Source organism: Zingiber officinale, chromosome 11A, assembly GCF_018446385.1.
Source record: "Zingiber officinale cultivar Zhangliang chromosome 11A, Zo_v1.1, whole genome shotgun sequence".
Classification (NCBI taxonomy): Eukaryota; Viridiplantae; Streptophyta; class Magnoliopsida; order Zingiberales; family Zingiberaceae; genus Zingiber; species Zingiber officinale.
In genome coordinates this window covers 93213669-93240374 of record NC_056006.1, presented here as the reverse complement: position 1 = coordinate 93240374, position 26706 = coordinate 93213669, and the positions used below count along the sequence as shown (strand labels likewise).

The following is a 26706-nucleotide window of genomic DNA, read 5'->3' as shown; positions in this document are numbered from 1 at the left end:
ATACAAGCCATGGATAGCAGCGGATCGAAGCAGGTCGGGATACAGACCTGGCGTACAAGTCGGGACATACGAACCGTGGATAACAACATACAGTAGCAAGTCGGAGTACAGACCGCGGAATGCCGACCTAGAGTCCAGGCACTACAGGACAAACAAGCCAGGGAATCGTAACTGTCTGTTAGAGAATAATCAGTGTGTCAGGGAATATGCTAACAGTCGGGGCTCATCACTCCTTTGGTTATGTCGCCAGCCTATGAGGAGGTGCCGCGTGTCATTCACCGCCAGACAAAGCCTGACAGGCGACATTCCCTGACACCCGTCAGACCCCAGAAACATCCGTTGCAGTATGAAAAGGGATGCTTTGTCCCTTATGCAGGTACGCTCACTCGTCATTTCTCACTAGTCTTTACTTTTCGTCTTTTCTCTGTGTTTTCTGGGAGAAGAGTACCTGATTTGAGCGTCGGAGGGCCTGACCCGGGGACTTTTCCCCTGGTTTCTGGTCTCTAACGACTCGTGGGCTCGTCTGAGTGTGCGCAGAGCCGTAGTGTCATCATCCCGGTCATCTTCCTTTGTTATCCACCCGTGCGAACCTTTCCGAGGGGTGCCAGGTAGGTCAGACGCCGCGGCGACTTTCCGTCAACTTCCAGTACACCAAAGCCCACCTCCATCCGACTCAGCTTGGACGGGATCAAAGAAAATTTACAATTTTTTCTCTTTTCCCTAGTAACCTTCCATCTAAAAATTTAAAGAATAAAATTTGGCCTTTCCCACATAAAATGTGTTAGGATCTAGGGTGTCAAACATGTAGAAAGTACAACGGAAAAATAAATTAGATCTTCTTAAGAAGATTCATGCGAAGAAAAATCATATATTAAATTTGATGAGTATAAAAAATGTAAGTCCACTCTTCTCGATCGTTGACCGTAGAATTCTTCCATATATTGATTCTACAAATCAATAAGATGCGGTTCTTTATTTTGGATTGGTAGTTTTACAAATTTAAGGGAACTTGCACTGTAAGTTGTTGATTCTCTTATTTCAACCACGAAAATACTCCAAGATTTTTTTTTTTTTTCAAATGTGGAACTTTTGAATAAGGTTACACGTAAGCTCGATGTTTGACTCTGTGAAAAATGCACACTAGATATGCTGAATGAATTAACGTAAACATCTTCAGACTTGAATGATGAACATGTTGAACGTACAGAAAACCAAGTTTGACGAAGAAAATTCCCAAGTTATTAATGAAAAAAATATTCCTAGCAATATTTGAGGCATGCTGTACAGAATCGTTACTGTGTTAAACCTCAAGCCTTTTTTTGTTTGCCTCTTAAGTACTCTGCGTTGTACATATAGCAAAGGGGTTACCACAGATAAAGAGCGTTTTGTGACTATTCCAACTACATATATAAGAATACAATGAATAATCGAAAGTACAAGTGATGGCAATCAGAGTTCATTCCCCATGCTGGGGTACTACTATAAATTAAGAAAAGAAAGAGCCTATTTAGACACTTATGGAGGTTTTAATGTTAAATAGGAAAAATAAGAACGCCAAATGAATAGATATGCACATATTTAGGCAGCCAATTTTAGAATTAATTGACTAGAATCATCTTCTCTCCCGCAGCTCTAGCTGCAGCTACGGCCACAGCTACAGCTTCTAGTTGTCTCCATGCAACCTCTCGTTGCTCTTTCAAGGCGTTGGCGTTTGCTTCTTTCTCAATGTATTGCTGTTGACACTCCGAAAAGAGATTGCCGTCCATGTCTTCGAACATCTTGCGCACGTTTGCTGTGAGGGCATTGATCACTTGGTTCCAATGGCTCTGCATGTTCTTCTCCAGCGCTTCGAATATTATGGGCAATATGACACCACGGTTTTGGGCAATCAAGGTCACGATATGATCATTATTCCAAAAGTATAAAGCCCGTTCAGCAACCTGTCAGTCATGTTTGCCTTTAGTTAGTTCATATGTACAATGTGAGCATTGGGCTCAATCTAATCAGTTGTCACTATAAAGTGCTGATGCTAACAATCAATTTCCAGAGAGGAAGGTGCATATAACAGAGAAGCAAAAGCCAACAAACACACTGACAGAAACTAAATTGGACAGAAACTATGTATTGTCAAATAGTAGTTGGCTTAATGAAACCTATCTTCCTATTAAACCATATGCAAGTCTAGTATTGTCTAACTATTAGGCAACGAGAAGTGAATAAGATTGAACAGCCTTTGCCTATCGCAACTTTCTTGCGCCTGATATCTTTAAGCAATTTTGCAACAAAATCTCACTCAGTAACCTGAAGATAGAAAGGACAATAGTTTCTAGGAGATATTATATAGAAACTTAGGTTTACTGAAAAGATGTGGCTTTATAGCATGAAAATTGTAATGCATTTTTCACAGGTTACTAGTATCTTACTCATTCCAAGAAGAATAGCTGAGAACTTATTTGCAGAAGGAAAGATATGGTAACAAATCTAGTTTGAACTTTTGTGCTTCAAAAATTTAGAAACTGTACTTAATGAAAATGATCAAAGTTTCCAGTTTCATACCTGGAAGTGAGAGCTGTTGAGACAGCATGAAATCCTCTTGAACAAGGGAATCATGATCCTCTGGAACTCTACGGGCTGTGTTGCCTCCAACATCTCCTCCAACTCCCCCAGAAACAGAACCTCCTTCTGGCAGTTGGTCACCGGCCAGTACTTCAATAGGCATCGAATCACCGTGTCTGCAAGCTTGTAGTCCTTCTCCACGAACTGCGTGGTGCAGTAGGCCAGCTGCTGGTGGTAAACGCTCACCGCCTTGGTCTTGTGCAGCGGGATGAGCGCCCGCACCAGGAACAACTTATGCTCCTCTTTCATGGGCAGGGTAAAGCCATTGATGACGCTCCCAAGAATTTCCAGAAGCTCTCCGATACCGTTGTGCCTCTCCGTCTCGAAGATGAACCCGTAGAAGACGTTGTTGATGGCCTTGCGGATGAATGGGCGGTGGACCAGGAACTTTCCGTAGATACGGTGGAGGATGGTCTTGAGGTATTCGCGCTCGCGGGGGTCTTCGGAGTCGAAGAGGTCGAGGAGGCGGAGCACAAAGGAATGGTCAATGAACCGCTTGGCGATCTTGGTGTCGGTGTCAGTGGAGATGACGTAGCGGAGAAGAAGCTCGTAGGCGAGCTGGAGATGGGGCCACGCTGGATCGAGGAACACGTTCTCCTCCTCGGGATCGGCGGAGGCATCGCCGCCAGTGTTCTCGTGGGCGGCCGGGGGAAGGCATCGGAAGATGTTGGCGGCGACGGTGCGGACGAGCTCCTCCTGAACCTGCTCGGAGAGGCGGCCGGAGCCGGACTGGACGAAGTCGACGAGCTCCTGAAACGCACGCCGCTTCGTCTCCCGCTCTCGGGCGCAGCGGAGGGAGAGAGCGTCGGAGAAGTCGAAGACGACGGCGCAAAGCTGGAGCTTGCGAAGAAAAAGGGCTTGGCGCTCCCCGGCGGCTACCTCTCCGAATGGCGGGAGAACCTCGATGTTGGGGCTGACGGGTGCGGCAGCAGGGGATGGCGCTGGAGGAGGAGGCGTGGCGGCAGTGGCCCGAGAGGCGTGGTTGACGGCCACCGCAGGGGGCTCCTCCGCCTCAGGATCAGGGAGCTTCCGGCTTCCGAAATTGATAAACCGGTTCAACATCTTCTCCCTCGGAAAATCTTGCTCTTATTGGAAATCACCACCGCCGCCGCCGGCGACGACGACGAAGCCTTACAGATTAATTAGTTGAACAATCTCATAACAAGGACGAATTTCGAATTGGAAAATAAAATTTGGGATAATTCATCAATCGATCGCATTTGGAGGAAGAAGGAACCCACTCCAATTGGAGAGGAGGAGAAGAGGAAGAGCTCTAGTAAAGGAAAGGAAAGGAGTTGAGGATGAACGGAACGTAACGGAAACGAAAGACAAGTAGTTGAGGATGAACAGAACGGAACGGAAAGAAAAGGAATTGAGGAGAGAGAGAGAGAGAGTGGACAGGAAAGAAATCGAAGGCGATGGCAAAGAATGAGAGAATGGGAGAGAGAATAGGACTGGATAAAATCGTTTAATTTTCATGTTATCGTTAGATTTAATTGAAGAAATTTTAAAATATCAGTGAATTAGAGAAAAATTTTCTATAATACCTTGAACTTTACGTACATCCCCAATAAAAAAAACTACATTCTCTGTATATTAAGATTTATTATTTTTTAATATAAAATGTAAAAAATGAATATAATTTTTTTAAAGTCAACATCATGTATTAGAAAATATATTTTCTATCAAAATTTTTTTTAAAGTATAAAAAATCTAAAAATATATTTTTTTTCTTTTTAATATAATTACTCATAAATTTAACATCATTTAAAGAAAATCTAGTATATTTTTCATTCAATTGACTGTACTAGTATATTTTCCATACAATTGAGATGGAAAAAGAATCATACTCGAATTGATAGAAAATATACTAAAATGTGTAAAATTCCTCTTAAAGTCAGCACTTTATATTAGAATTGAATATATTTTCTTTCAAAATTACCCTTCATATTTTTTAAGTACAAATAGTTTAAAAACTAGTATAATTCCTATTAAATTCAGTATTTTAAATTAGAATCGAGTATATTTTCTATTAAATTGAGTACGATTTTTTCCTATTTAATATAATTTCTTCTAAATTTAGCACATGATCCGATAGTAAGAACAGGGACTGCACTTTGTAGGAAAATCAATGCCACGTGGAAGTCAAAGGACCGAACGGCCGACCGGAGAAGGGGGAGACCGACCGACTGAACGGAGTCTCATCGAAGTCAAAGGCACAAGGCTAGAAATCAGGGTTCCGACGCTCGTTGAACAGGATTGTACGACCGAGCGGGTATCCCACTCGGCCGAAGACATAAGGTAGTAATACTGTGAACAGTCTCCACAGAGCACACTACCGGGAATATCCCAAGTGGACCAGCACATATGACCGGCCAGACGTAAGGAGTGCCGACCGGCCGGACACTCGGCATGGAGTAAGAAGAGACAACAGGACAAGGAAACATCCTCTGACAGCGGTATGGCCAACTAGCGAGCCATACGCCAGATCTTATGACAGGGTTCCACTGTCCCATCAAAGACGTGCCTGGACTGTAGCAGTATGGTGTCAGGTAAACTTTCTGACAAGCCCTTTACGGAGGTATGGGCTGAGGACACGTATTTGCCTCGGTATGGGTGCATGAGCTCCTTCCCAGCTCTATATAAGGAGCCTCGCACTTCACCGGAGGTACGCATTCTGCGATTTTCGGAGCCACTTCTTTGTTGTCTGCTTACCTGATTTGAGCGTCGGAGGGTCATCGCCGGGAACCCCTTCTCGGCCTGACTTCCTTGCAGATTCGCCGGAGGTCCGTACGACCGGGTGAAGATCCACATCAGCAGTTCGGAGAGCACCACGTGCCCAGCGTCCGTTGATTCAGCTTTCGGACAGGATCAACACAATTAAAAAAAAAAATCTAATATATTTCCAATCCAATTGAGTACTATTTAAAAAAGATCTTGTATATTTTCATCAAATTGATATGAAAAAAAAAAAGAATCATGCTCAATTTAATACTATATTAAAAAATAATTATATTCATTTTTTAATTTTTTATATCTAAAAATATTAAGGACAATTAGATAAATATATTTCATTAAAGAATAAAAATAAAGATTTTTATCAATAGTACGGTATGTAAAATTTTATTTGTCCAACAAGACTACATCTAAAATTTTCCTTAAAATAAAATGCATATTGATATTTTAAAATATATTGTTGTAAAGAAAGGACAAAGCTGAAAAGATGCCGCAAGCTCTTTCCATTGAAGTTTCGAAGATTCTTTCGGACCAATATATCGGACACGACGAGGCTTTCTTTTTTCTCAAATGGACAAATCGGTTTTCTGTGTCGTTCATGATCCATGAAAAATTTTAATAGGACCGAACTGTTAGTTATCTGTGTTAATATTTTTTTTCCAATATGCAGACACAAATCACATTTATTAAATTGGAGCTTTACTAAATCATAGACACGACAATAATTTAACTATAATCTATCATTATAAAACGTCGCCCAGAACAACGAAAACGTTTTCACTATTCATCAGATAAGGACTCAATATATATATATATCGAGCAGCTGGAATATTGCGATTAAATAAAATGTTTCATTAATATTAAAATCAATGGTTCAAAATTGGTAGGCGATTCTGACAGATGAGCAACAGCTCAGGGATGGTCCAGGCAAAGTTCCGTGCCAGCTAAAAACAGGGCACCAACCGGAACATTATTCGTAGACCTCTCCAGTTCCACCAATCAATCATGCAATCCACGCTGTTAATTACATACCAAAAAACCAATTGAAGCCAGCCTGTTCGTGTCCACAATTATTCATGGATTTTCCCCTATAAAACGCCTCCTCCGATCCCTCTCCTCCTTCCACAGTTCCAAGCAAAATCTTTCCTCCTCCTCCTCCTCCTCCTCTTCAGTAATTTACCGGCAATTAATTAATAATGGCGTCGTCCCTCAAGACCAGGCTCTTCGCCCTCGCCGTGGTTGCCACCGTGATGGCCTCGACGGCCGTCGCGGCCACGGCCCCTGCTCCGGCCCCCATCTCCTCTGCTCCGACGTCCCCGTCCGCCGCCGCCGCGGCGGTGGCTTCGGTGGCCGCCGTCGCCTTTGGTTATTTATTCTGCTAAGTAAAATTAACGGAGTGCTTTGTGTATAAAAGGTGGTGGAGGAGAGTGTGATGTACGTACGAGTGTGTATTCATGGTGCTGGATTATTGTCGTTTCATTTTCATGCTGTTTAGCATTATCATGTGATTCATTATTTCATGAAATAAAGATTTTTTTTTAATTATTTATCCAAGCTGTTTGATTTCGTGAGAATGTGTTCCTTGAATAATTCAGAGCAAAGGTTTTATTTTTTTTTCATTTTAAAATATAAAGAAATTAGATGAAATGAAATGAAATGAAGGAAAATAGATCTAGCCTTTCACATGGGCTGTTTAATCACCATCAGCCCATATTATTAATAAGACATTTTACTAAATTGAATAATTAGATTTCATACTTAAACTTTTATAATATTAAAATCATACAACGCATTTCTATTATACATGAATATATTAAGAGAATTTCTAATTATATATTGGTGAGTGATTCTCTTAATTTTCATTTGTGATATTTATTTATTCTCAAAATTTCACGAATGAGACAAGGTCATGGCTCAGTAAGGGTCCATGGATAGTAATAGTTGGATGAGAAATCATATATTCATTAAAATAAGGGTAAAGTAGAAAAAAAATCCTCAATCATCATTTGAATTTTGCATGCAACTCTCTCATGTAAATATTATGACCTAATTGCCCATCAAACCTTTTAGGTATAAAAGGTCCAAAAATGAGTATAATTCCTCTTAAATTTAGCACTTTACATTAGAATCGAGTATATTTTCTATTAAATTGAGCATATTTTTTCCTGTTTTAATATAATTTCTCCTAAATTCAACACCATATAAAAAAAATCTAGTATATTTTCTATCCAATTAAGTATCATTAAAAAAAAATCTAGTATATTTTCTATCCAATTGAGTATCATTAAAAAAAAAATCTAGTATATTTTCTATCCAATTGAGTATCATTTAAAAAAAAATCTAGTATATTCAAGTATATTTTCTATTAAAATTGTACTTCATATTTTTTAGGTATAAATAGTCTAAAAATGAATATAATTTCTATTAAATTCAGCATTTTAAACTAGAATCAAGTATAGTTTTTATTAAATTGAGTACGACGTTTTTCCTATTTAATATAATTCCTCCTAAATTCAGTACAATTTGAAAAAAATCTAGTATATTTTTTATCCAATTGAGTATAATTTAAAGAAAATCTAGTATATTTTTCATCCAATTGAGGTGGAAAAAGAATCGTATTCAATTTGATAGAAAATATACTAGATTCTAATTTAATGTACTGAATTTAAGAAGATTTATACTCATTTTTAGACTTCTTATACTTTAAAATATCAGGAACAATTAGATAAGTATATTAGACTAGGGAGTGAAAATAAAGTTTTTTTTCCGATAAGGAGTACATGCAAAATTGTGTTTATCAATGGGGACTGGATACAAATTTACCCTAACAACAAACTATTTGGATTTATTTTTAAATTGCATATATTAAATTAAATCAATTTAAATGGTGGATGTATTTTTTTTTTTTTAATATTCAAAGATATATACAAATGGGGTCAATTATTGGACTTATTATTGTCGTTATCCTTTATTTCCCTAAGAAAAAACCCCAAAATGGAAATAAAACCATTTTTTAAATGGTATTTGTGCAAGTTTTCCAATTGGAGGAGGGGCGTAGATGCAAAAGCAGACAAGCTAAGTGCTGGAATTATTGAAACTGAGGGGTTGCGTGGAATTTGTTCAGTGCTCGTGTTCTTCGCCTCATTTCTATCCCCCAATCGAATCGGAAAACCTATCTCTGGCTCACCGTCTCAGCGCAAGAAGATCGGAGAGCTCGTCTTCTGCCCCCGAGGTGGATCTCCCTGCTTCCGCTGAGGTAAAACTCGATCCTCTTGCTGATGCTACTTCGATTTGTCTTTCCTTTCGACGAGATACTTCCGGATAATCCAAGTCGCCCGAGCAAGAGCCCTTTCTTTGATCGCTGGGTGACTTCGTACCGATTTCGTTTTAGAATAGTTACTTAAGTTTTTCATGCGTGTTAAGTTTGGCCGGTTAAGGCAATCTTTTTAGCCACTGGGAGTCACTCTCTTCCATGGGAGTTTCGGTTGGAATGGGCATCTGAATTTATTTCTGGCGTGTCAATAAGTTTCTTGAGTGATGTTAGCTGTGGAAGTCAAAAAATTAAGATCATTTGATGAGAATTGGACTTGCTGCCATGGACGTAATACATTTTGTAGGAGAAAATTGTGGACTTAAGTTCAATGACAAAAGATGGCCAAGAGAAGTCCGTTTGAAGTAAATCAATGATCTACTAATGTAGGAAGATCTGGACTAGTTGCCTCAGATTTGGATTTGCAGTGGTGGGAAAGCACCGGAAGAAGTGTCTTTTTGTTGCTCAGAATTCTCAGGTAGTAAGATCTCTCTCGAGGAAGGCTTGCTAGAGAAAACACTGATAAAAAGGAAGATGAAGTTCAGTAATAACTGAGTAAAGATTTAAAAGAAATGATGCAATCACACTCTATCTTAACAAACAGTGATATAGAGACAAACTGCAATTGTAATTTGGATGACTGTGCGTACTACAGGTTAATAATCATTTTCAGGCACGTTAATATTCATTGGCAAACACATATTAGGGTCTACAGATGAAAAATTATAGGAAGTGCCAACATATGAAAATTTCATTATCTTGATAAAATGCATACCTGAATTTTAATGACTTCAGAATATACTTGTTAATGGGTAGTTATACCAGTTAATTTTGAGCTGATATGAGATGATGAAGATTATGAAGCTTCCACCTATTATGTTCATGCTAATGAAATTGTGATATTCATGCGTTTTAAATGCAATTGTGCAAAACCACAATGCTAGTAGTCCACCGATCAACTACTCTGGAAATAATGATTTATTTTTCCAAAAATCTCAGTAATGAAGTCACATACATTCTTATCATCTAGGAAAAGATACAAGAAGTACCTTAATCACTACAAAGAGCAGCAAGTTACCTCAACATTGGCTTTGTGTTTTGCTAATCGTAGTCGCATCATAATTTAAATTTGCAACTACTGGTATCTGGAATCTGCCAAATGATTCATACTGTCATTAGACACTTATGATGCATGCGTCTCTATATGAGGGACTCATCTTTTCAAAATAATGACAATGGTAATCGTCACCTTAGTTTTAAGTTCATGTTGTCTATAAGGAAGATGACAATTCTGACATGGTATAATGTCTAAAGAGCTTCTATTTTATAAAGATAGATTCACAGCTAGGTATATATGTGACTGTGTGTGCATATGGAAGAGAATGAAGACCACTCACGAGCAGGAACAACTACTGTCAAACACAGTTTTCATGAATGCAGTTTATGAAAAAAAACTGTTTCAAATTTTGGCTCTATAAGTAAACCCACTAAGTAAATCATATCACTTCTTTATCAATTGCAGTGTTTGTATTTTTTTTTTTTTTTGAAATTCTTAATTTATAAATTTTTTGGTAAATATGTATAAAAACATTACAATTTTATGTTCTTATCAAAAGAGATTCCTCGTGAAGGAGGGGAGTCACATCTTCTTGTGATATAATGATATGATTCAGTTAATGATAGTTTTTTCCAATTTGATATATACTTATCATATATAGCCTTACTTCAAACGGTTTATAAATTCATGTGCCGCAGGGTAGCATATTTCAGGAACCTTGTGATGCCTAGTTGGATCGTTGTTTCATCTACTTGGAATGAAACCTATGTTAGAGTGATTATTTCTTCTGCAACAGATTTGTGTCAGCATTTCATCCTTGATGTGATAGCGCTAATCCATGTTTGCATTACAAGCCATACATGGTGAATTGTACACAGAATTAAATCCATATGAAGCAATAGATATAAAAAAAACAAATCCAAATCCATTAACAAAAGCAGAAGGAGAGCCTTGGCGCAACAGTAAAGTTGTTGCCACGTGACAAAAGGTCACGGTTCGAATCCTAGAAACAGCCTCTTGCAAAAAGTAAGGTAAGGCTGCGTACAATGGATCCTTCCCCGGGACCTCGCATGACGGGAGCTTCGTGCACCGGGCTGCCTTTTTTTTTTTATCCATTAACAAAAGCAAAACTGAACACCAAAACAACACAGTAAATTTTTTTATATAGTTATTACATTCTTTAATCTAGCAATAAAATGTAAAGTTAAACAATAGTAATAAAATAAATAATATCTATAAATCCTCTAATAAGCAATGTGTCCTAGATGCAAATTGGGCACTCTGTACACTCTCCTATGGATATATCCTAGTGGCTAAAGAAGGGTGTCGAGAAGAAAAGTTGCGGAGGATGTTACAAATAAATTGCGTAGATTCATACTTATGAACTATAATAGAAACATTCATTAACCCATGTTCAATGATTCAAATGTCTAGCTTCCGTTAGTGTTCAATGTAGTTACAATCATCAATATAGTTACTATCATCCCTTAGTGCTCAATCACACTATCATCTGTCTAGTTTCTAGCTTCCGAATTTCGTACACATAACATTCATTAACCAACCATGGATGTTGAACCTCTAAGTTTCCCCTAAACTCTTGCCCGGAGTGATACCTTATCAAGTAGACATTAGCCCAAACACGTATCCAATGCCTCATACTTACTGCCATAGGGATGAAGGTGATGTCCTATATATAGATTGTGTGTGGTTTTTGGCCATGCAAGTGTCCAGTCTAGTTCCAAATATTCATCCTAGATCATAGGCCATCTAATGGATGATTCACCATAATATCATGCAAGCATCTGATGTTTGCAATGCTTCTACTGGTTATAAACAACTATCATACTGACCTGCGTAGAACATTCATAACATTTGTCAAATATCAGTCATGCACAATATAGTAAATAAATTAGAGAGAGATTTCAACAAGATACTACAATTGAACATGTCATGAATGACCAATAAAAGTCAATGGAGTTCAACAATAATAAGAATGATTCATAAATCATAATCATGCCATGAATGACCAATAAAAGTAACTAGAGTTTGATGGTAGTAAGAATGATTCAAGAAGAAGAATCATAAAAGACAATTTAACTTTTCTTCTAGAATTTGGATCTTGACATAACCCAATCCCAATAACTTGCAATCTTTCTTTTCAGTCACAAATGTCTCCTGTCTAGTTCATTAACCTCCAAGGCTCAAACTAGGTATAAGAATGCACACACTGTTAACATCGTACATCTCAAAACACAACATAACTCTGATTCATCACAACAATTCTTAGATAAGACTATTTACTTTGTTGCGAGTCTCTAAACACATCATCCTACATACAAACACATTCCGATACATGAGATAATATTTCACTACAACACAGCACAAAATTCTTTCTAGTGCTCTGCACATTTCAAATACAAGATATTACTTCAAACTCCAGTACTCTGCCATTTTTACCTATCTAATCACGCATATTCTTTATTACCTTAAATAGTTATATCAGAAACAGGATTAATGTTTAATATTGTAATGGGTTATGGATCTGGTAACACTTTTCATGTAGAATGATCTAGATTCTGGAATTGCTATTCATAAATCAAGTTTTATTTAGTATGATTTTGCTGGTATTTGTTTGGACTCAAAGTTTAATTAAGTTGTACAGCTAATCAAAGATGATTTTTTTCTAAGCTTTCTTTATCTAGAATATGTCTCTTTCTCATAGTAACTCTCTATTCATGCCCATCTTCAGCTCGATAAATTTCAAAGCAACAAGGCCCCATGAACCGAGATATGAACTCCAGCAACAGTCCATCAAATTATTTTGGACGGATGCGGCATCGTAAACGCCCTAGTGAGGTCAGCTATGGAATTTCGTGTTAACAATTTTTAATACTCTCTCTCTCTCTCTCTCTCTCTAAGAATTGAACAAGGGACAAACTTTAGGTCTACTTTAATGTATGCATACAGTCCAATGGTTTGTTGGATTGCTGCAAAATTTGGGTGATTTTGGTCTTTGTTGTGAGTTGAATCATAAGCATGTTGCTATGGATTATGGAGAATTAAGAGGATTTTAATTCTCCCCCAGGCTTCTTCTGATGCTGATAAAGCAAATGGATTAAAGTTGCTTGTTAATGACCGCAATAAATACAGATCAATGCTTGTGCGCACCTATTCATCAGTGTGGATGATAGCGGGTTTCTCTTATATAATCTACATGGGTCACCTTTATATCTGGGCCTTGATTGGCGTCATTCAAATTTTCATGGCAAGAGAGCTTTTTAATCTCCTTAGAAGAGCCAATGAAGAAAGACAACTACCTGGATTTCGGCTCTTGAATTGGTAAGTGTTGATATTTAAAATATTCTTTCTATATTTCATAGGTTTAAACACGACATAGATTTATTTTACTTTTTTTTTTTCTGTATTGTTAAGTAAAAGAAAGTTTGTCACTGATTCCATTTGTTTATTTTATTCATGTTTCAGGCATTTTTTCTTCACTGCCGTATTGTTTACTTATGGGCGCTTTCTTAGCCGGCAGCTTGTAAACACTGTGACTTCAGATAAACTATTCTATAAACTTGTCAGTATGGTTATCAAATATCAGATGTTTATTTGTTATTTCCTGTATATTGCAGGTCAGGCCTTTCTTTCAAATTTTTTAGCACATACAATAATCTTTTGTCCTTTTCTTCTATGTGCTTTATGTTAGTTAAGAATGTCAGAAAATTTTCGATATTTTTATCTTTCTGCATTCAGAAAATAGTTCTTTAGAAATTTTCTTCATTCACATTTCTGAATATGTTTCACATTTATTATAGTTAGTGGACAAGTAGGCTATACCAGATTTTGCATAGGAGAACAAATTTATTAGCGATCGGATGATCCAGTAGTCATCTGAGATGATGTCATTTTTCCTCCTGCTCTTGTAATTTTTTATTTTTTTAAGGGTTTTACTTGACTTTGAAGCCCACTCTAAATCTTCCAAAAGAAATATAAATGGAAGAAGTAACTTGAGAAAAAAATTGTATTTTCAAAAATTTGTATGGCTAAGAATATTAAAAAAAATATAAAGCAAGCATTTCTGTTCCCAAACAAGAAGGTTTAACTCAAATAAAGGATAAAATGACTAACATAAAAATCATTGGAAACATAAATGTTGGTATGGACATTTCTCAGAGGATAAACAGAAGACTTCTATATGTTATATTAAGATGTGATGCAACAAGGGATTTAGGGCAGATTCAAGAAGATTTTACTGGCAATAATAAAAGAATATATTTGCTTTAATCAAATAGTTTTTTTGCAAGGGACTTAATAATGGAGAATGACCTATCCAAACAAACTAAATGTTTGGGAACCGGGACATTATAACTTGGTAAGTATGCAAAATTACAGTGAGAAATTTCCATTTCTTTAGTTTTAGTAAATTACAAGAACAATGAGCATTAAGAGTAATGATCGATTATTGAGTTTACCTCTCTGAAACTGCCTGTCTATAAACCTAGCAGATCATTATGTTTTTGCCTCTCAATTATACTTGGCCATTTTAACACTCATATAATTGTTCCTTTATTCCTGGACAGTGATTCTACATCAAAATTTTCAGTTGCATCATTGTGAATGTCTGGAATTTTAAGCATAAGTTTTGGTACATCCAGCCAATAGCTCAGTGGTCTACAACTAACTTTTCTTGAAATGAAAGATCATTTGTCATGAATTTTGTTCTGCTTTTATTTATTGTATTATTATTATTATTATTTTGTTAATAATGTTAATGATAAATGATAACAAGTTTGATTGGATGGTGGCTTAGGTTTTGTGTGGTTTATTCTCACACTTAAAAAGAAAACATACAAGTATCAATTCAGCCAGTATGCATGGACCCATATGATTCTTCTGATGGTATTTGTGCAGTCTGCTTTTGCTGTTGCAAACATATTCGAGGGTATATTTTGGTAAATGTCTAATTACTCTTTTACTGATCTGTTCTAGACAGTATTTGTTTTTGTGCAACTCAGTGGTAGGATATTTGTTGATACAGTTTGGAATAATTCTTACAGTTTGGCCTCATTATGGATCAAATGTTGCACCATTGAACTTAATGTTTATTTTCGCAGAGCAAGGTTCTTCAACATAGATTAATAAAATATCCATTAACTTATGCAAAAAAACTGTTCTTATTTGTCGTCTACCAGCATGTATGGTTCAACACCTATTATTCAGAAAGAACTTGCCACATGTGAATCTGGGGTAGCCTTGAGACTCTGTACAGAGGATTCAGGAAGATAATAGAACTAGCAGAATAGTAAACATTGTCCAGATGATTTTGGCATCATCATCATTTTTTTGACTTGCCAATCAATGCCATTGGCTACTAATGTCGCAATCATTCTTCTACATGGTAGTGCTCCACAATACAGTCTTTAATTGCTGAGAATTGGATGAAATGTTTCCTTCACAGCTAATAAACAGATAAATATCAATTAGATGATATGCTTTTGTATTAAATATATGATAAGGGATCATGATAATTTTGATTTAGAAACTTGAGCTTTTCATTGATATTCTTTTACAGTGGGAATAGCCACTTCTGCAAATAGTGTGATTGAACTTATATTGAAACTTCCATTGCTTACTATAGTTAGCAATTTAAATGCTTTTGTTGCATATGATTTGAATTTGAATTTGTGGTTACATTTGGCATTTCACAGGTTTCTCTTGCCAGCTTCTCTTATTATCATCAATGATATTGCTGCATATTTTTTTGGATTTTTTTTCGGGAGAACACCACTGATTAAATTATCTCCAAAGAAAACTTGGGAAGGTTTTATTGGGGCATCGGTTACCACATTGCTTGCTGCCTTTATGGTGAGCACAATTCTCGTGTTTGTTGATCACTAGTTTGATCACCATTTCATCTGTTTTTTTTGTCACGTTATTTTCTTGGTAGTTTATCTCACGCATAAGATTTGTCTTGAGTATTTTGATTTTAGGAAATTCAACAGATGTTTGGTTAATTAATTAGACATTTCCATTGGTTTTTGATTCTACATGTGTGTGCACGTGTGGAAACTAAGTTTTGTTTGGTTACATTCTGTGCTTACTAATAATTACTAATTTATTTTTTAGTAGTTTTGATGCAAGTTTTCTTTCACAGCTATCAAATATATTGGGCCGCTTCCAATGGCTTACATGCCCAAGAAAGGTAAGTTAATGAATTGAATTTTTAGCCAGTCTCAAATTGATTACTAGGATGATGTTTTTCCCTTCTCATTCTAATGGTTGCTGGTTTATAGGACCTCTCGACTGGATGGCTGCATTGCGATCCTGGCCCATTATTTAAGACACAGTACTTTGTAGTGCCTAGATGGATGCATCAATGGGTAAACTTTTGAAAGACTTATACATCTTATTATGCACGATTTCTAGATTGATTCATTTTTGAGTGAAGAAATTATAAGTTTTATCTTTTTATTGATTGAATATGTCTCTTTTTTCATTTGTCTTGTGGCAAGCCCTGCCCAAGTGTCTCTTCATTTGTGATTCGTTAAACAGCATTATGCATTAATTTGCCTATTATTTGTTTTTTTTCCTTTTCTTTTTTTGACTTACAGTTTAGAGATGTAGCTATGATTATTTGTTGTTGAAAATCATTCAGTGGCTACATTTCATTGTAGAAATTTATGCAATATATGCATCTTTTCGATTGAGCATTCTCAGTTGACACTGAATGATTTGTTTATATGCCCCCTCGAATAAAAAAGAATGCAATGACAGACTGCTTTTGAAACTAGAACTTAGGGAATGTAACACTTTGATCATCGTTGAAATTCCTGGTCCATGTCCAAGGAAACTTTCAGCATTATCTCATCTTCTGGAATATATAATTGCATAATCAGTTTCAATGTGATTGGCAAGCATTTGTGTCAGTATCCATCTCAGTAGTTTGTCATTACTATTTTTATGAATTATTTCAATTAGGTTTGACTGTTTTTATTTTTGGCAGTTTCCTTGGAAAGAAATAGCATATTTACCAGTGCAATTCCATGCGTTAGCTTTGGGCCTATTTGCATCAATAATAGCACCATTTGGAGGATTCTTTGCAAGTGGTTTCAAAAGGGCCTTTAAACTTAAGGTGATATATATATTATATTGATGCATAAGAGGCCAAGGGTTGAAGAATGAAAAATTTATTGTTTAATATTTCTAGGATTTTGGTGATAGCATTCCAGGACATGGTGGGATTACCGACAGAATGGATTGCCAAGTAAGTCAGTTTGGATTTTGCTAATAATTTTTTGTCTGTGCTTAACCCCAATTTAATTGTTTGATATTTGTCTTTCTCCCAGTTACTTTTCTTTTTCGTAAAGAACTTGGTTACTCTCATTTGCTTTGTATTTACAGCCAGTCCACCAGTTAACTAGTCGAGCATAGGAATGCCTATTTCTTTGACAAATACTGTCATTTTAATCATTTCTTCACCTGCACCCATAGTAATATTCAATAAATCAAAAGTCTTTTTTTTTCTGCAGTGGACAAAACCTAGTATAAAGGGGATTTCACACAACATGATGTGAAGGGGTTTTCACACGAAATGAATGGGTCTTCACATGAAATGATGTGAAAATCTCTTTCACAGCCTCTTGATCTTAATAGATTAAAGGCTAATTAATCCTGGTCATTGATGGATTAACTATTGTGATTAAGATCCAAGGAATATGAAAGAAGCTTTCATATAAAATACTATGAAGCTCCCTTAATATTAACTGCCCACCGTATAACACATGATATGTGAGGTGCACGAAATTGATATTAAAATAAAACATTGATATCTTAACGTTAAAAATGTCTGTATAACTAAATATATTAATTCATCAAAGAATATTTACAATCACGACACGAAGAAGAAAGATACAACTTAAAGGAATTTGTTAGCATTGCTGACCTAAGGAAGATACTGTTGCTGGAGAAGCACCAAGCAAGTATACCAAGTGGGAAACAAATAATGGTGTCAGACCAGACTTAAGAGACATTAGAATAGGATTTTGAATTTTATTAATCAAGTTTTTATCGAATGATAATTGAACCCACTTAGACTGCCTTCCTAGACCGCTTAGGATTGTTTGAGCCGTTTTCATCATCTATCGCTGACATTGCAATTTGTCGTTTCCTGGATGTCATTCATCGCAGATGGTTATGGCTGTGTTTGCATACATTTACCATCAGTCATTTGTGATGCCTCCGAGTTTTTCAGTTGACATGATTTTAGAACAGGTATCTTCTGTTTATTTATTTATTTATTCAGCTATTCCGATCATTACCTACACATTATCCTTCTCGGAATTTTTAATGCAGATACTAAGGAACCTTACTTTTGAGGAGCAGCATTTTCTACACGAGCAACTTGGAAGTATCTTACAAGCCAAGCAATTGTTGCAAGCCTAGTTTCTTGTGTATAAGTACCTTTCTTGTATCTATATTACTATGATAATTGCACTGCTAATTCCTAGGATGGATAGTCATTGAGATCAGGCGCATGGCCCTTCTAAACAACACATTGATCTCATGTTTTAAATCTCAAATTTTTGTACCTTGTTCTCTTCCAGCATCCTCATTTGAGTTATAGAATAAGGATACACAATCAAATTTGAAATTAACAAAGTTTGAACCCAGAGATTTTGTATTTGGTAATCATTACGTTAAGCTACTGTTAGCCACAATGTGTTTACTGTGTGATAAGATATTGGTTCCTCTCTCTCTCTCTGTGCCAAACGTTTAGGGCCCCCGCCCGTGCAACAGGTCCGTTCATTACTTTTTCTATCTGATTTATCAAAATGAGACCAAATGTTCAAATATTTGTAGTAGAATTCTGATACCTGTTTTTAAACTCCTATATATATATACACACAAAATATGAAATCATTTTGTCCATAAAATAAACGTCTATGAAATCTTAAACCGGGCATAAAGTTGGACATTATCACAATAAATTTAGACGAGATTGCAAACATCAGAAGCCAGAAATAATTCATAATCCAAAATTTGAGTAAAATGGTTTCGGCCTCTTTTCAACTAACAAAAATAAAAAAAAAAAAAAAAGATAAAAAAAAAAAACTAAAGATCACCTTTCACTAATAATAATGCAGAAAAATGATTCTCAGTGCAAATGTATATTATTGCACAAAGAACTGATGATGGTTACCTCAGGGCCATGATTCAGATAAGTGTTTGGAATAAGACTATAATAGTCGGGGAATCAAAAAGATTTCACCACCCGTAGATCTCCTCCCAAGCACTTGCCACTTAGACTTCCCCGCTTTACCTCCCTCCCAAAGGTAGTTGACGGTTTGGGGAGCCACTAATATGGCGGTTCCACATTTTACAAAGAACTGATGAAAGCAAAAAATAACTTTGGCCAACACATTATCTCACTGTGCATTTATTAACGGTTCTAAGAATTTACAAACTCACAGGATGATCCTGAAAATTCAAAAGCCCAAGTCAAGTTTTTGTTAATGAAACAGCCAAGAACCATTCTCCACCGAACCATCAATTGGACCCATGTCTTCCAGCCATCCAATTTGAAAGATAAAAATACAACACAGCCACTAAAATTACTCCTAAATAGATCCAACAAAATCTGAAAAGAAAAATTATATTCCTAGAGAAGAGAAGGAAGTTAACCTATGGGAAATGCTAGTTAGTCCCAAGCACTTATAACTCCTGCACCACTGTAGCCGCCTCCATATCCTGAGGGTGCCCCAGAAGAACCACCTCCGTATCCATTACCTCCACTGTAATAATCCCCACCACCTCGATTGTATGAGGAATCTCTCCTAAAGTCACGACCGCCGAAGCGACCTCCACCAGTTCTCCGGCTTCTACCACTGCCACTGCCGTAAGAACGAGCTGCTGCGTACTGAGAGAGCCATTTAGGCACCTCTTGGTTTGATTCTTGCATCAACTCAGATAAAGACCTTGCCAAGGATGCATTACTATCATTGAAGAATGCTGTAGCAAGGCCTGACTTCCCGGCCCTACCTGTCCTTCCAATACGGTGCACATAGTCATCAATATCGTTGGGGAGGTCAAAATTAATAACATGTGCTACGTGGGGAATGTCCAACCCGCGTGCTGCAACATCAGTTGCGACAAGAATAGGCGTAGCACCACTCTTGAAAGATCGCAAAGCTGCTTCTCTCTCCTGAAAGTAAATAAAACTAATATCAAGCACCTTATGAAACCAATATAAAAACAGTTTCGGAATATGAAAAATTCTTTTATATCCATCTCAACAGAACACAATCATTAACCATCATGTTTATATGCTGCTGATGACAAGGCAAATAAAATTCTAAGGAACTTCATTGGATTCATTTCATCTAATACAATTTACATAATTTGTATTTTCTTATATCAGTGAACCCTTGAAATCAGCAAGTGGATTATCTGTTTCATAATACTAAATTAACAACTTGAAATGAAGGGGGAAAAAGACATAAGATCAATTATTCAAGAAGTGGATTTAACTACCTGCTGAGTCCTATCTCCATGAATTGTGGTTGCTGGAAATCCATTCATACACAACCAGTGTTCTAATGAATCAGCTCCTCTTTTTGTTTCCACAAAAACCAATGTTAGAGCATGCTGCGGAATGGAAAAAGTTAGTAAATATTCTCACAACTAGTAGCGATGACAGACACGTATAGAGTATAACTCAACAATTTAAGTAGAATAAAACAAAATTAAATTGAAATATAGGTCAAGTCTTACTTTTCCATGGGCACCAGTATCTCTTTGGGCATGAAGAAGATCCATCAGGTAGCTTCTTTTGTCCGAATCAAGTACAAATTCCACTCTTTGAACAATCAAATCGGTACTCGAACCAACTCTTCCAACCGCAAGGAAGATATAGTTATAAAGGAAATCAGAAGCCATTCTCTGCAACTCAAATCAATGGAAACTTATTATACAAATTAATTGCATCTATTTGAGTCAAGATCCTAAAAATGCAGGTTTTGCTGCCATCCTTGAAAAACTTCAAGCAGATCAAAAGTACAAGTGATACACAATGATAATAAAATATAATAGTAGAGCTGCATAATATAATAGATTGCACTCAACTTGCCAATCATTTTGATTTAAAATGAAATTCCATAATGCAGTTAGTGCTAGCTCTTTTCCATAAGCCAAAAGATATTGCTATTAGCAAATGACATCGTAGTATAATTAAACAGTGCTTATTCATCAGCTAGAATGTAAAAAAATTGAGATACCCAAACTATTAATATTTTTTTTAGTAATCATCAATGTCTTTTTATTTAGACTAACTTCAGTGTGTGGATAACTAGCTCCACATCAATAAACATAGAAATAATGAAGATTTTCCTGAAATAAGTCAGCAATTTTCCAGAAAATATGTGTGCCCTGAAAATAATGCTCCTATCATGAGAAATATTCTGCAACACTGATAACACTCCACATGCAATTTTCATGTCTCATAAGCATCAATCTGAATTTAACTTCAGTGGTTATTTTTTTTTAAAAGACAACAGTAGTTCACCTGTTATATATAGCAAAAGACAGACATGAACAACATTGTCACATTCTGAAGCAGAAAATGGTGCCCTAAAAAATTATGATTAAAAATCTTCCTTAACAGCTAACTTTTTAGAAAATAGATCACCCAGTCAAATATTAAGCTGCTACCAAAGCACAAGACGTGAGTTCCCTGCCATCCCAGTGGAGGGTCGCCGAGGTGGCGATTTCACCTTTTACTGCCAATTATTATTGTTTAATCATCCAATATAGGCTTGTTAATGCAGATCAGTCATCTTATCTTACAGTGCCTTGCAATTGCAATCAGGTCCATAATTCAAGATCATTCCAGCTTGATCAAAAAGTGAATGTTTAAAATCCACAAACTGATCTCTTTCTTTTTAACTTTAAAAATTCAATTACCACATTTCAGTGACCAAAATGATTAATTTAATAGAAAGAGGAAAACCTGTATCTCCTTTGGGAATGTGGCACTAAATAACATAGTTTGCCTTTGACCTCGTGGAGGCATGTCTGTCTGCTCAACAATTTTTCGAATTTGTGGCTCAAAACCCATATCCAGCATCCGATCAGCCTCATCTAGGGCCAAATATCTAATATGTTGGAGTGAAACCCTGGCTCTCTCCAACAAATCTACCAGGCGTCCAGGAGTTGCCACAAGAATGTCAACGCCCCTTTCTAAGTCTCGCAACTGCAAACACGAATCATATAAAAAGTTTAGTGACATTAAGGAATATCATGAATGTTATTCCACCATATTTATATACACTGGAGGAACGAAAATCAGATTTAGATAAATGAAAGTTAGATATAAGATTTTTTATAGAGTTTATGTCCAATATCTAAACATGTTTTTCCTTTATTGTAAAAATGGATGGTATGAATGCACTTAAAGCTACAATCGTCATCACACAAGAAAATCACACTCTAGTTCAAAATTAAATCTCATGGACATCAGCAATTAGACAAGTAGTCCATACAATCAACATTTGTAAGGGATATGACAAAACACCATAGAAATATTCACTTAAAAGATCCAGAATGAACCTTGTCTTCATCCAATTTTGAATACCCGACAACCATCATCTTAACTCTTTTATCTCCCCCTTTTTTTAACTGAGAATGCGTATTTTTCATACTCTTTTCTTTCCTCTCCTGTTGATAAGTTTCATGCTAAAAGTATTAAAGTAGTATATTTTACCTTGTGAAAACTCCTGATTCAAAAGAACCATGGTATGTTATTCACCTCTTACTTTCTTTGTTTCAACCAAATGTCTAAAGATAGATTGCCCATGGACCTTTTCTGGCCAGAAAAAAGTACCAACTTCTATCATAATAGGATCATTTCTCATATAGATAAACATCCTTCTGAGATGGTATTTTGTAACTGACTTAACAAATGATAAATTTACAAATAAACAGCTCCGGTGACATAATCCAAGCACAAATTTTGTAACTGATAAAATCCAGAGATGGTTTTCTTATTTACAGTACAATACAAGGATGCAATTAAGTGATCAACATGCAAATGGCCTATACTTATTATTGAAACATTAAGTGCGTACTTGGATAAAAAGAGTAAACTTGGATTTCATTTGGAAGATGTTAAGCTGAAATTCATACACCTGACCATAGGCTTGCCATAAAAGATTCAACAAAAGGTTTCATGCAACTAATCTTAAGTGAACATCAAACACATCTCTCATTAAGAAGTGGGGTAACATCCAGAACCAGAAGCTAAACACTCACCCATTTACACTCTCAATATTTGCGTCGAACACCTAACACTCACAACACCAATACTCCAAGTTGGCTACAGACACTCCCACTAACCAGGAGTAAAATTAGAAGAGGTCTTTATACCTAGATCTGCACTCGATATCAAATACTCTTACTGGAGGCCGAGTAATATAGTTTCCAACAGCTACTCACCAAAGTGTGAATCACGCTACATTGTTTGATACAGGCTGAATTGTACCTGTAACTCTAATATGAATATTACAGTTAAATATATTCTTTAATGCGGAATCATTGATTTGTATCAACTTTGAAATCGAACATTGAGGCATTATCTAATGACTTTGAATGAATGAAAGTCTAACAAAGAGGGAGAAAATTTAGTCAGTAAAGGTCAGAATGCATAGCTGTTTGGCCTATCAGAACACAAAGAAAAGTAACACCTAGATATCATCATTTAGAGACCACAGGGGCATGGTGATAATAGTTTCAAGTTTTACCAATATTTTGAATCTCAATTAAGCATTACACATCTACATACTGCAAATACTTTGTAACTGGAGGTGGTAATGAATTATAAAATAGAAACTAGCCTAGATCTAAAGAAAAGAAGCCACAACAAAAATATATTTACAACATTCGGTGACAAAGTCCATCTATTAAATCACATATTTCTCTTTGCCAAGGAATGAGAAAGCTTTTAGCAGTTGCAACCAAGACAGATCAACAGATGGATCTGCAATTTCTTATATATTGACTCTTTCAGTTTTTTTTTCATTTTTAGTTGAGTAGTTTTCTTCCCTTTTTTTTGTTTTGTTTTGAACATGTGATTTTTAAACAAAACTAAAAGTTACATATTCAACAATTTTGACTGCAATGGCCTGCAATCTCTGCACTGACTTTGCATTGTCCAATTCGACTACTAGATAAAAAAAAGTCCCATGTTTGGAACCTTAGAATTACAAGGTCAGGGATCTAATGGAAATGCTGAAATTAAAGTGTCACTTAAGCAATGAGACCTAATTGTTTAGTATCTTTGAGAGCTCCGTTTTTCATTTTCATTATAATTTTATACTGTAGTATAAACATGCATCAGGAATGGGATCTATTTTCTCATATCTATTGTTGTTAGCAAACACAATTATATGTATTCTAATATGGTCAGGCATGAATTTTGAAGCTCTCACGTATTGTGTCATCTGGGGATAGTCTTCTTTTCCCTCAGTGAAGCAATTTAGAGGTATAATTAATGTACCTTATCCTTTGGCTAGGTTGACGAAACAAGCTACATTCAACCACGAGTTACCAAAGGAAGTGTTATCAAAATAAATGGAAGAATTACCTGTTGATTGATAGGAGCTCCACCATAGGCAACGACTACCCTTAAACCAGTCTGGAAAGCAAATTTCCTGGCCTCCTCATGTATCTGTGGAGCCAAAACTTGAAGTTAAGAGACCCATCAAACAAGGTAAATGCCCATAGAAAATCAGATGACATACTTGAACAGATAGCTCACGGGTAGGGGACAAAATCAAAGCCAGCGGGAAAGCAGTTCTTGATCCTCTTTGCCTTGGTGCTGGGGTTCCCCTCAGGATTGCACTAATGATAGGAAAGCAGAAGGCCACTGTCTTTCCTGATCCTGTCTGAGCGCAGGCCATGAGGTCCCGTCCTGCAAGCGAAATAGGTATTGCATGGCGTTGGACTGGGGTTGGCTTCACATACTTGCATCGCCTGATGTTCTCAGTAAGTGCATCTCCCAAATCAATTTCAGCAAACGTGTTCACTGGCGGGGGCACATTCTCACCGCTGGTCTCAACTGGGATGTCTTCATAAGCATCAAAATTGATCCCTGAATTCTCCTGGCTATTGAACGCAGCCTCAGCGGCATCATCATCATCGTCTGCAAAAGGGTTTGCCTCACGCTCCCTGCGGTCCCACCCAGCACCTCTCGAGTTCCAGCCGCCACTTCCACCTCTCGCGCCACTAGAGCTAGGGCGAACCGAGTCACGAATAGGGCCACTACTCCGGCGGCTTCCACCAGCATCTGAGGCAACAAAGAAAGCTGGTTTCCTGATGCCTGAAGGACTGTCAGCAATAGATGGCGCCGGTGCTGATGAGGCGGCAGAGGACTCAGAAGACTGCTGACGGTTGCGAAGATGAGGAGGAACGTAGGCAGCGCGACCACCACGCGAGGGCGAAGCACCACCGATGGCAACGTTGCTAGGGGAGGCACTAGTCACGGCCGCCGAGCTTTCGGCGTTCGCAACTGCATCAGCCCATGATGTTCGCATAATTCAGGAAGCAAATCCTGATCTATACTGCCCAAATCAAGAAAATTATCAGATCGACGCAACTCTTGATCAAGAACCCTCGATCGAACCCTTTCACCCCCACAAAAAAATCAAGACTAATTTCTCTCCGCCGAACGCACGCAATAAGGTAGAAAAGCAGCAGCAATCGAAGAAAGAACAAGCATTGCTAAGAAAAGAAGAGAGAATGCAAGAAATCGCTCAATTGAGAATAATACCTGGTGAGATGGAAGCGGACGTCGTCAAGGAATTTTGATAGAATGGAAAAGGAGCCAGAAACCCTAATTTTACACAGGAACGCGTGCGGGGATGGGCTATTTCCTCCGAAGTATTCAAATAATATATATTCTTTAAAAATTTATTAACTAATTTTTATATATATTAGGAGTAGACCGTGTAAATATTTAATTTATTTTTTAAATTAGATGTATATATATGACATTAATTATAATATGGGAAAATTTGCATGTACTTCGGCAAACACAACTTTATATGCACTGCAAATTAGAATTTTTTTTTTTTTTTTACTCTCTAATTTAATATACTTATCTAATTGTTTTGAATATTTTAAGTAGATTCTTTTTCCACCTCAATTGGATGAAAAATATACTAGATTTTATTTAAATGTTACTCAATTGGATATGTAAAATATATTAGATTTTCTTTAAATGATACAATTGGATGAAAAATATATTAAATTTTTTCAAATGATACTGAATTTAGGAGGAATTATATTAAATAGGAAAAAAGTCGTACTCAATTTAATAGAAACTCGATTTTAATTTAAAATGCTGAATTTAATAGTAATTATATTCAATTTTAGATTATTTATACCTAAAAAATATGAAGGGCAATTTTAATAAAAAATATACTCGAATATACTAGATTTTCTTTAAATGGTAATCAATTGGATAGAAAATATACTAGATTTTCTTTAAATGATACTTAATTGGATAGAAAATATACTATATTTTCGTTAAATGATACTTAATAGAAAATATGCTGAATTTAGGAGGAATTATATTAAAATAGGAAAAAAATATACTCAATTTAATAGAAAATATACTCGATTCTAATGTAAAGTGCACTCATTTTTGAATTTTTTATATCTAAAAAATCTGAGAGGCAATTAGATCACAATATTTGCACGAGAGAGTTGAAGCAAATAAAACTTTATATACAGGGAGTGGAAATAAAGTTTTTTACGAATGGAAATTACATGCAAAATTTAAATTATGATTAGGAATTTTTCTCTACTTTATTCTTATAATATACTTTTATTGAATAATAATATTAGTATGAAAATAAAAAAAAAAGCTATTAATATAAAAGATATTCGATCTAAAGTATGAAAATGAATATTCGAATCTAATGAATGGTCT

At 36.2% G+C, this 26706-nt stretch overlaps 3 protein-coding genes across 4 annotated transcripts; 1 reads left to right on the top strand and 2 right to left on the bottom strand.

Annotated features, from left to right (window-relative positions):
• Nucleotides 1–1364: 1364 nt before the first annotated feature.
• Nucleotides 1365–4062, bottom strand: LOC122032314 (serine/threonine protein phosphatase 2A 57 kDa regulatory subunit B' beta isoform-like). The gene is made up of 2 exons (XM_042591596.1): nt 2557–4062; nt 1365–1940 (listed from the first exon to the last, which is right to left on the bottom strand). Exons 1-2 carry the CDS (start codon nt 3676–3678, stop codon nt 1599–1601), a joined length of 1464 nt encoding a protein of 487 aa, XP_042447530.1. The 5' UTR covers nt 3679–4062; the 3' UTR covers nt 1365–1598.
• Nucleotides 4063–8422: 4360 nt separating this feature from the next.
• On the top strand, nt 8423–18410 carry LOC122031782 (phosphatidate cytidylyltransferase 1-like). Its single transcript, XM_042590923.1, has 12 exons — nt 8423–8608; nt 12469–12575; nt 12805–13058; nt 13203–13354; nt 14533–14674; nt 15431–15587; nt 15877–15924; nt 16016–16102; nt 16726–16854; nt 16930–16986; nt 17910–17993; nt 18075–18410. Exons 2-12 carry the CDS (start codon nt 12498–12500, stop codon nt 18162–18164), a joined length of 1278 nt encoding a protein of 425 aa, XP_042446857.1. The 5' UTR covers nt 8423–8608; nt 12469–12497; the 3' UTR covers nt 18165–18410.
• Nucleotides 18411–19142: 732 nt separating this feature from the next.
• LOC122031847 (DEAD-box ATP-dependent RNA helicase 37-like) lies at nt 19143–25669 on the bottom strand. Of its 2 annotated transcripts, none has more exons than XM_042591032.1 (7): nt 25543–25669; nt 24515–25328; nt 24358–24441; nt 21727–21969; nt 20493–20660; nt 20253–20366; nt 19143–19923 (listed from the first exon to the last, which is right to left on the bottom strand). In XM_042591032.1, the coding sequence occupies exons 2-7, from the start codon at nt 25304–25306 to the stop codon at nt 19420–19422; spliced, it is 1905 nt and encodes a 634-aa protein (XP_042446966.1). In that variant the 5' UTR covers nt 25307–25328; nt 25543–25669; the 3' UTR covers nt 19143–19419. The 2 variants fall into 2 exon arrangements, with proteins under 2 accessions (XP_042446966.1, XP_042446964.1); XM_042591030.1 differs by having other exon boundaries at nt 24515–25333; nt 25543–25653.
• Between the last annotated feature and the right edge of the window lie 1037 nt (nt 25670–26706).

Bases quoted from the DNA above. Each gene is read 5' to 3' on its own strand.
- LOC122032314 (XM_042591596.1), bottom strand. From the start codon at position 3,678: ATGTTGAACCGGTTTATCAATTTCGGAAGCCGGAAGCTCCCTGATCCT. The intron at 1,941-2,556 runs GTATGAAACTGG...CATGACTGACAG, and splicing joins TCAACAGCTCTCACTTCCAG to GTTGCTGAACGGGCTTTATA.
- LOC122031782 (XM_042590923.1), top strand. From the start codon at position 12,498: ATGAACCGAGATATGAACTCCAGCAACAGTCCATCAAATTATTTTGGA. The intron at 12,576-12,804 runs GTCAGCTATGGA...ATTCTCCCCCAG, and splicing joins ATCGTAAACGCCCTAGTGAG to GCTTCTTCTGATGCTGATAA. The intron at 15,925-16,015 runs GTAAGTTAATGA...GCTGGTTTATAG, and splicing joins GGCTTACATGCCCAAGAAAG to GACCTCTCGACTGGATGGCT.
- LOC122031847 (XM_042591032.1), bottom strand. From the start codon at position 25,306: ATGCGAACATCATGGGCTGATGCAGTTGCGAACGCCGAAAGCTCGGCG. The intron at 20,661-21,726 runs GTTTTCCTCTTT...TTTGAGTTGCAG, and splicing joins CATTCCCAAAGGAGATACAG to AGAATGGCTTCTGATTTCCT. The intron at 19,924-20,252 runs GTAGTTAAATCC...ATTTACTTTCAG, and splicing joins ATGGAGATAGGACTCAGCAG to GAGAGAGAAGCAGCTTTGCG.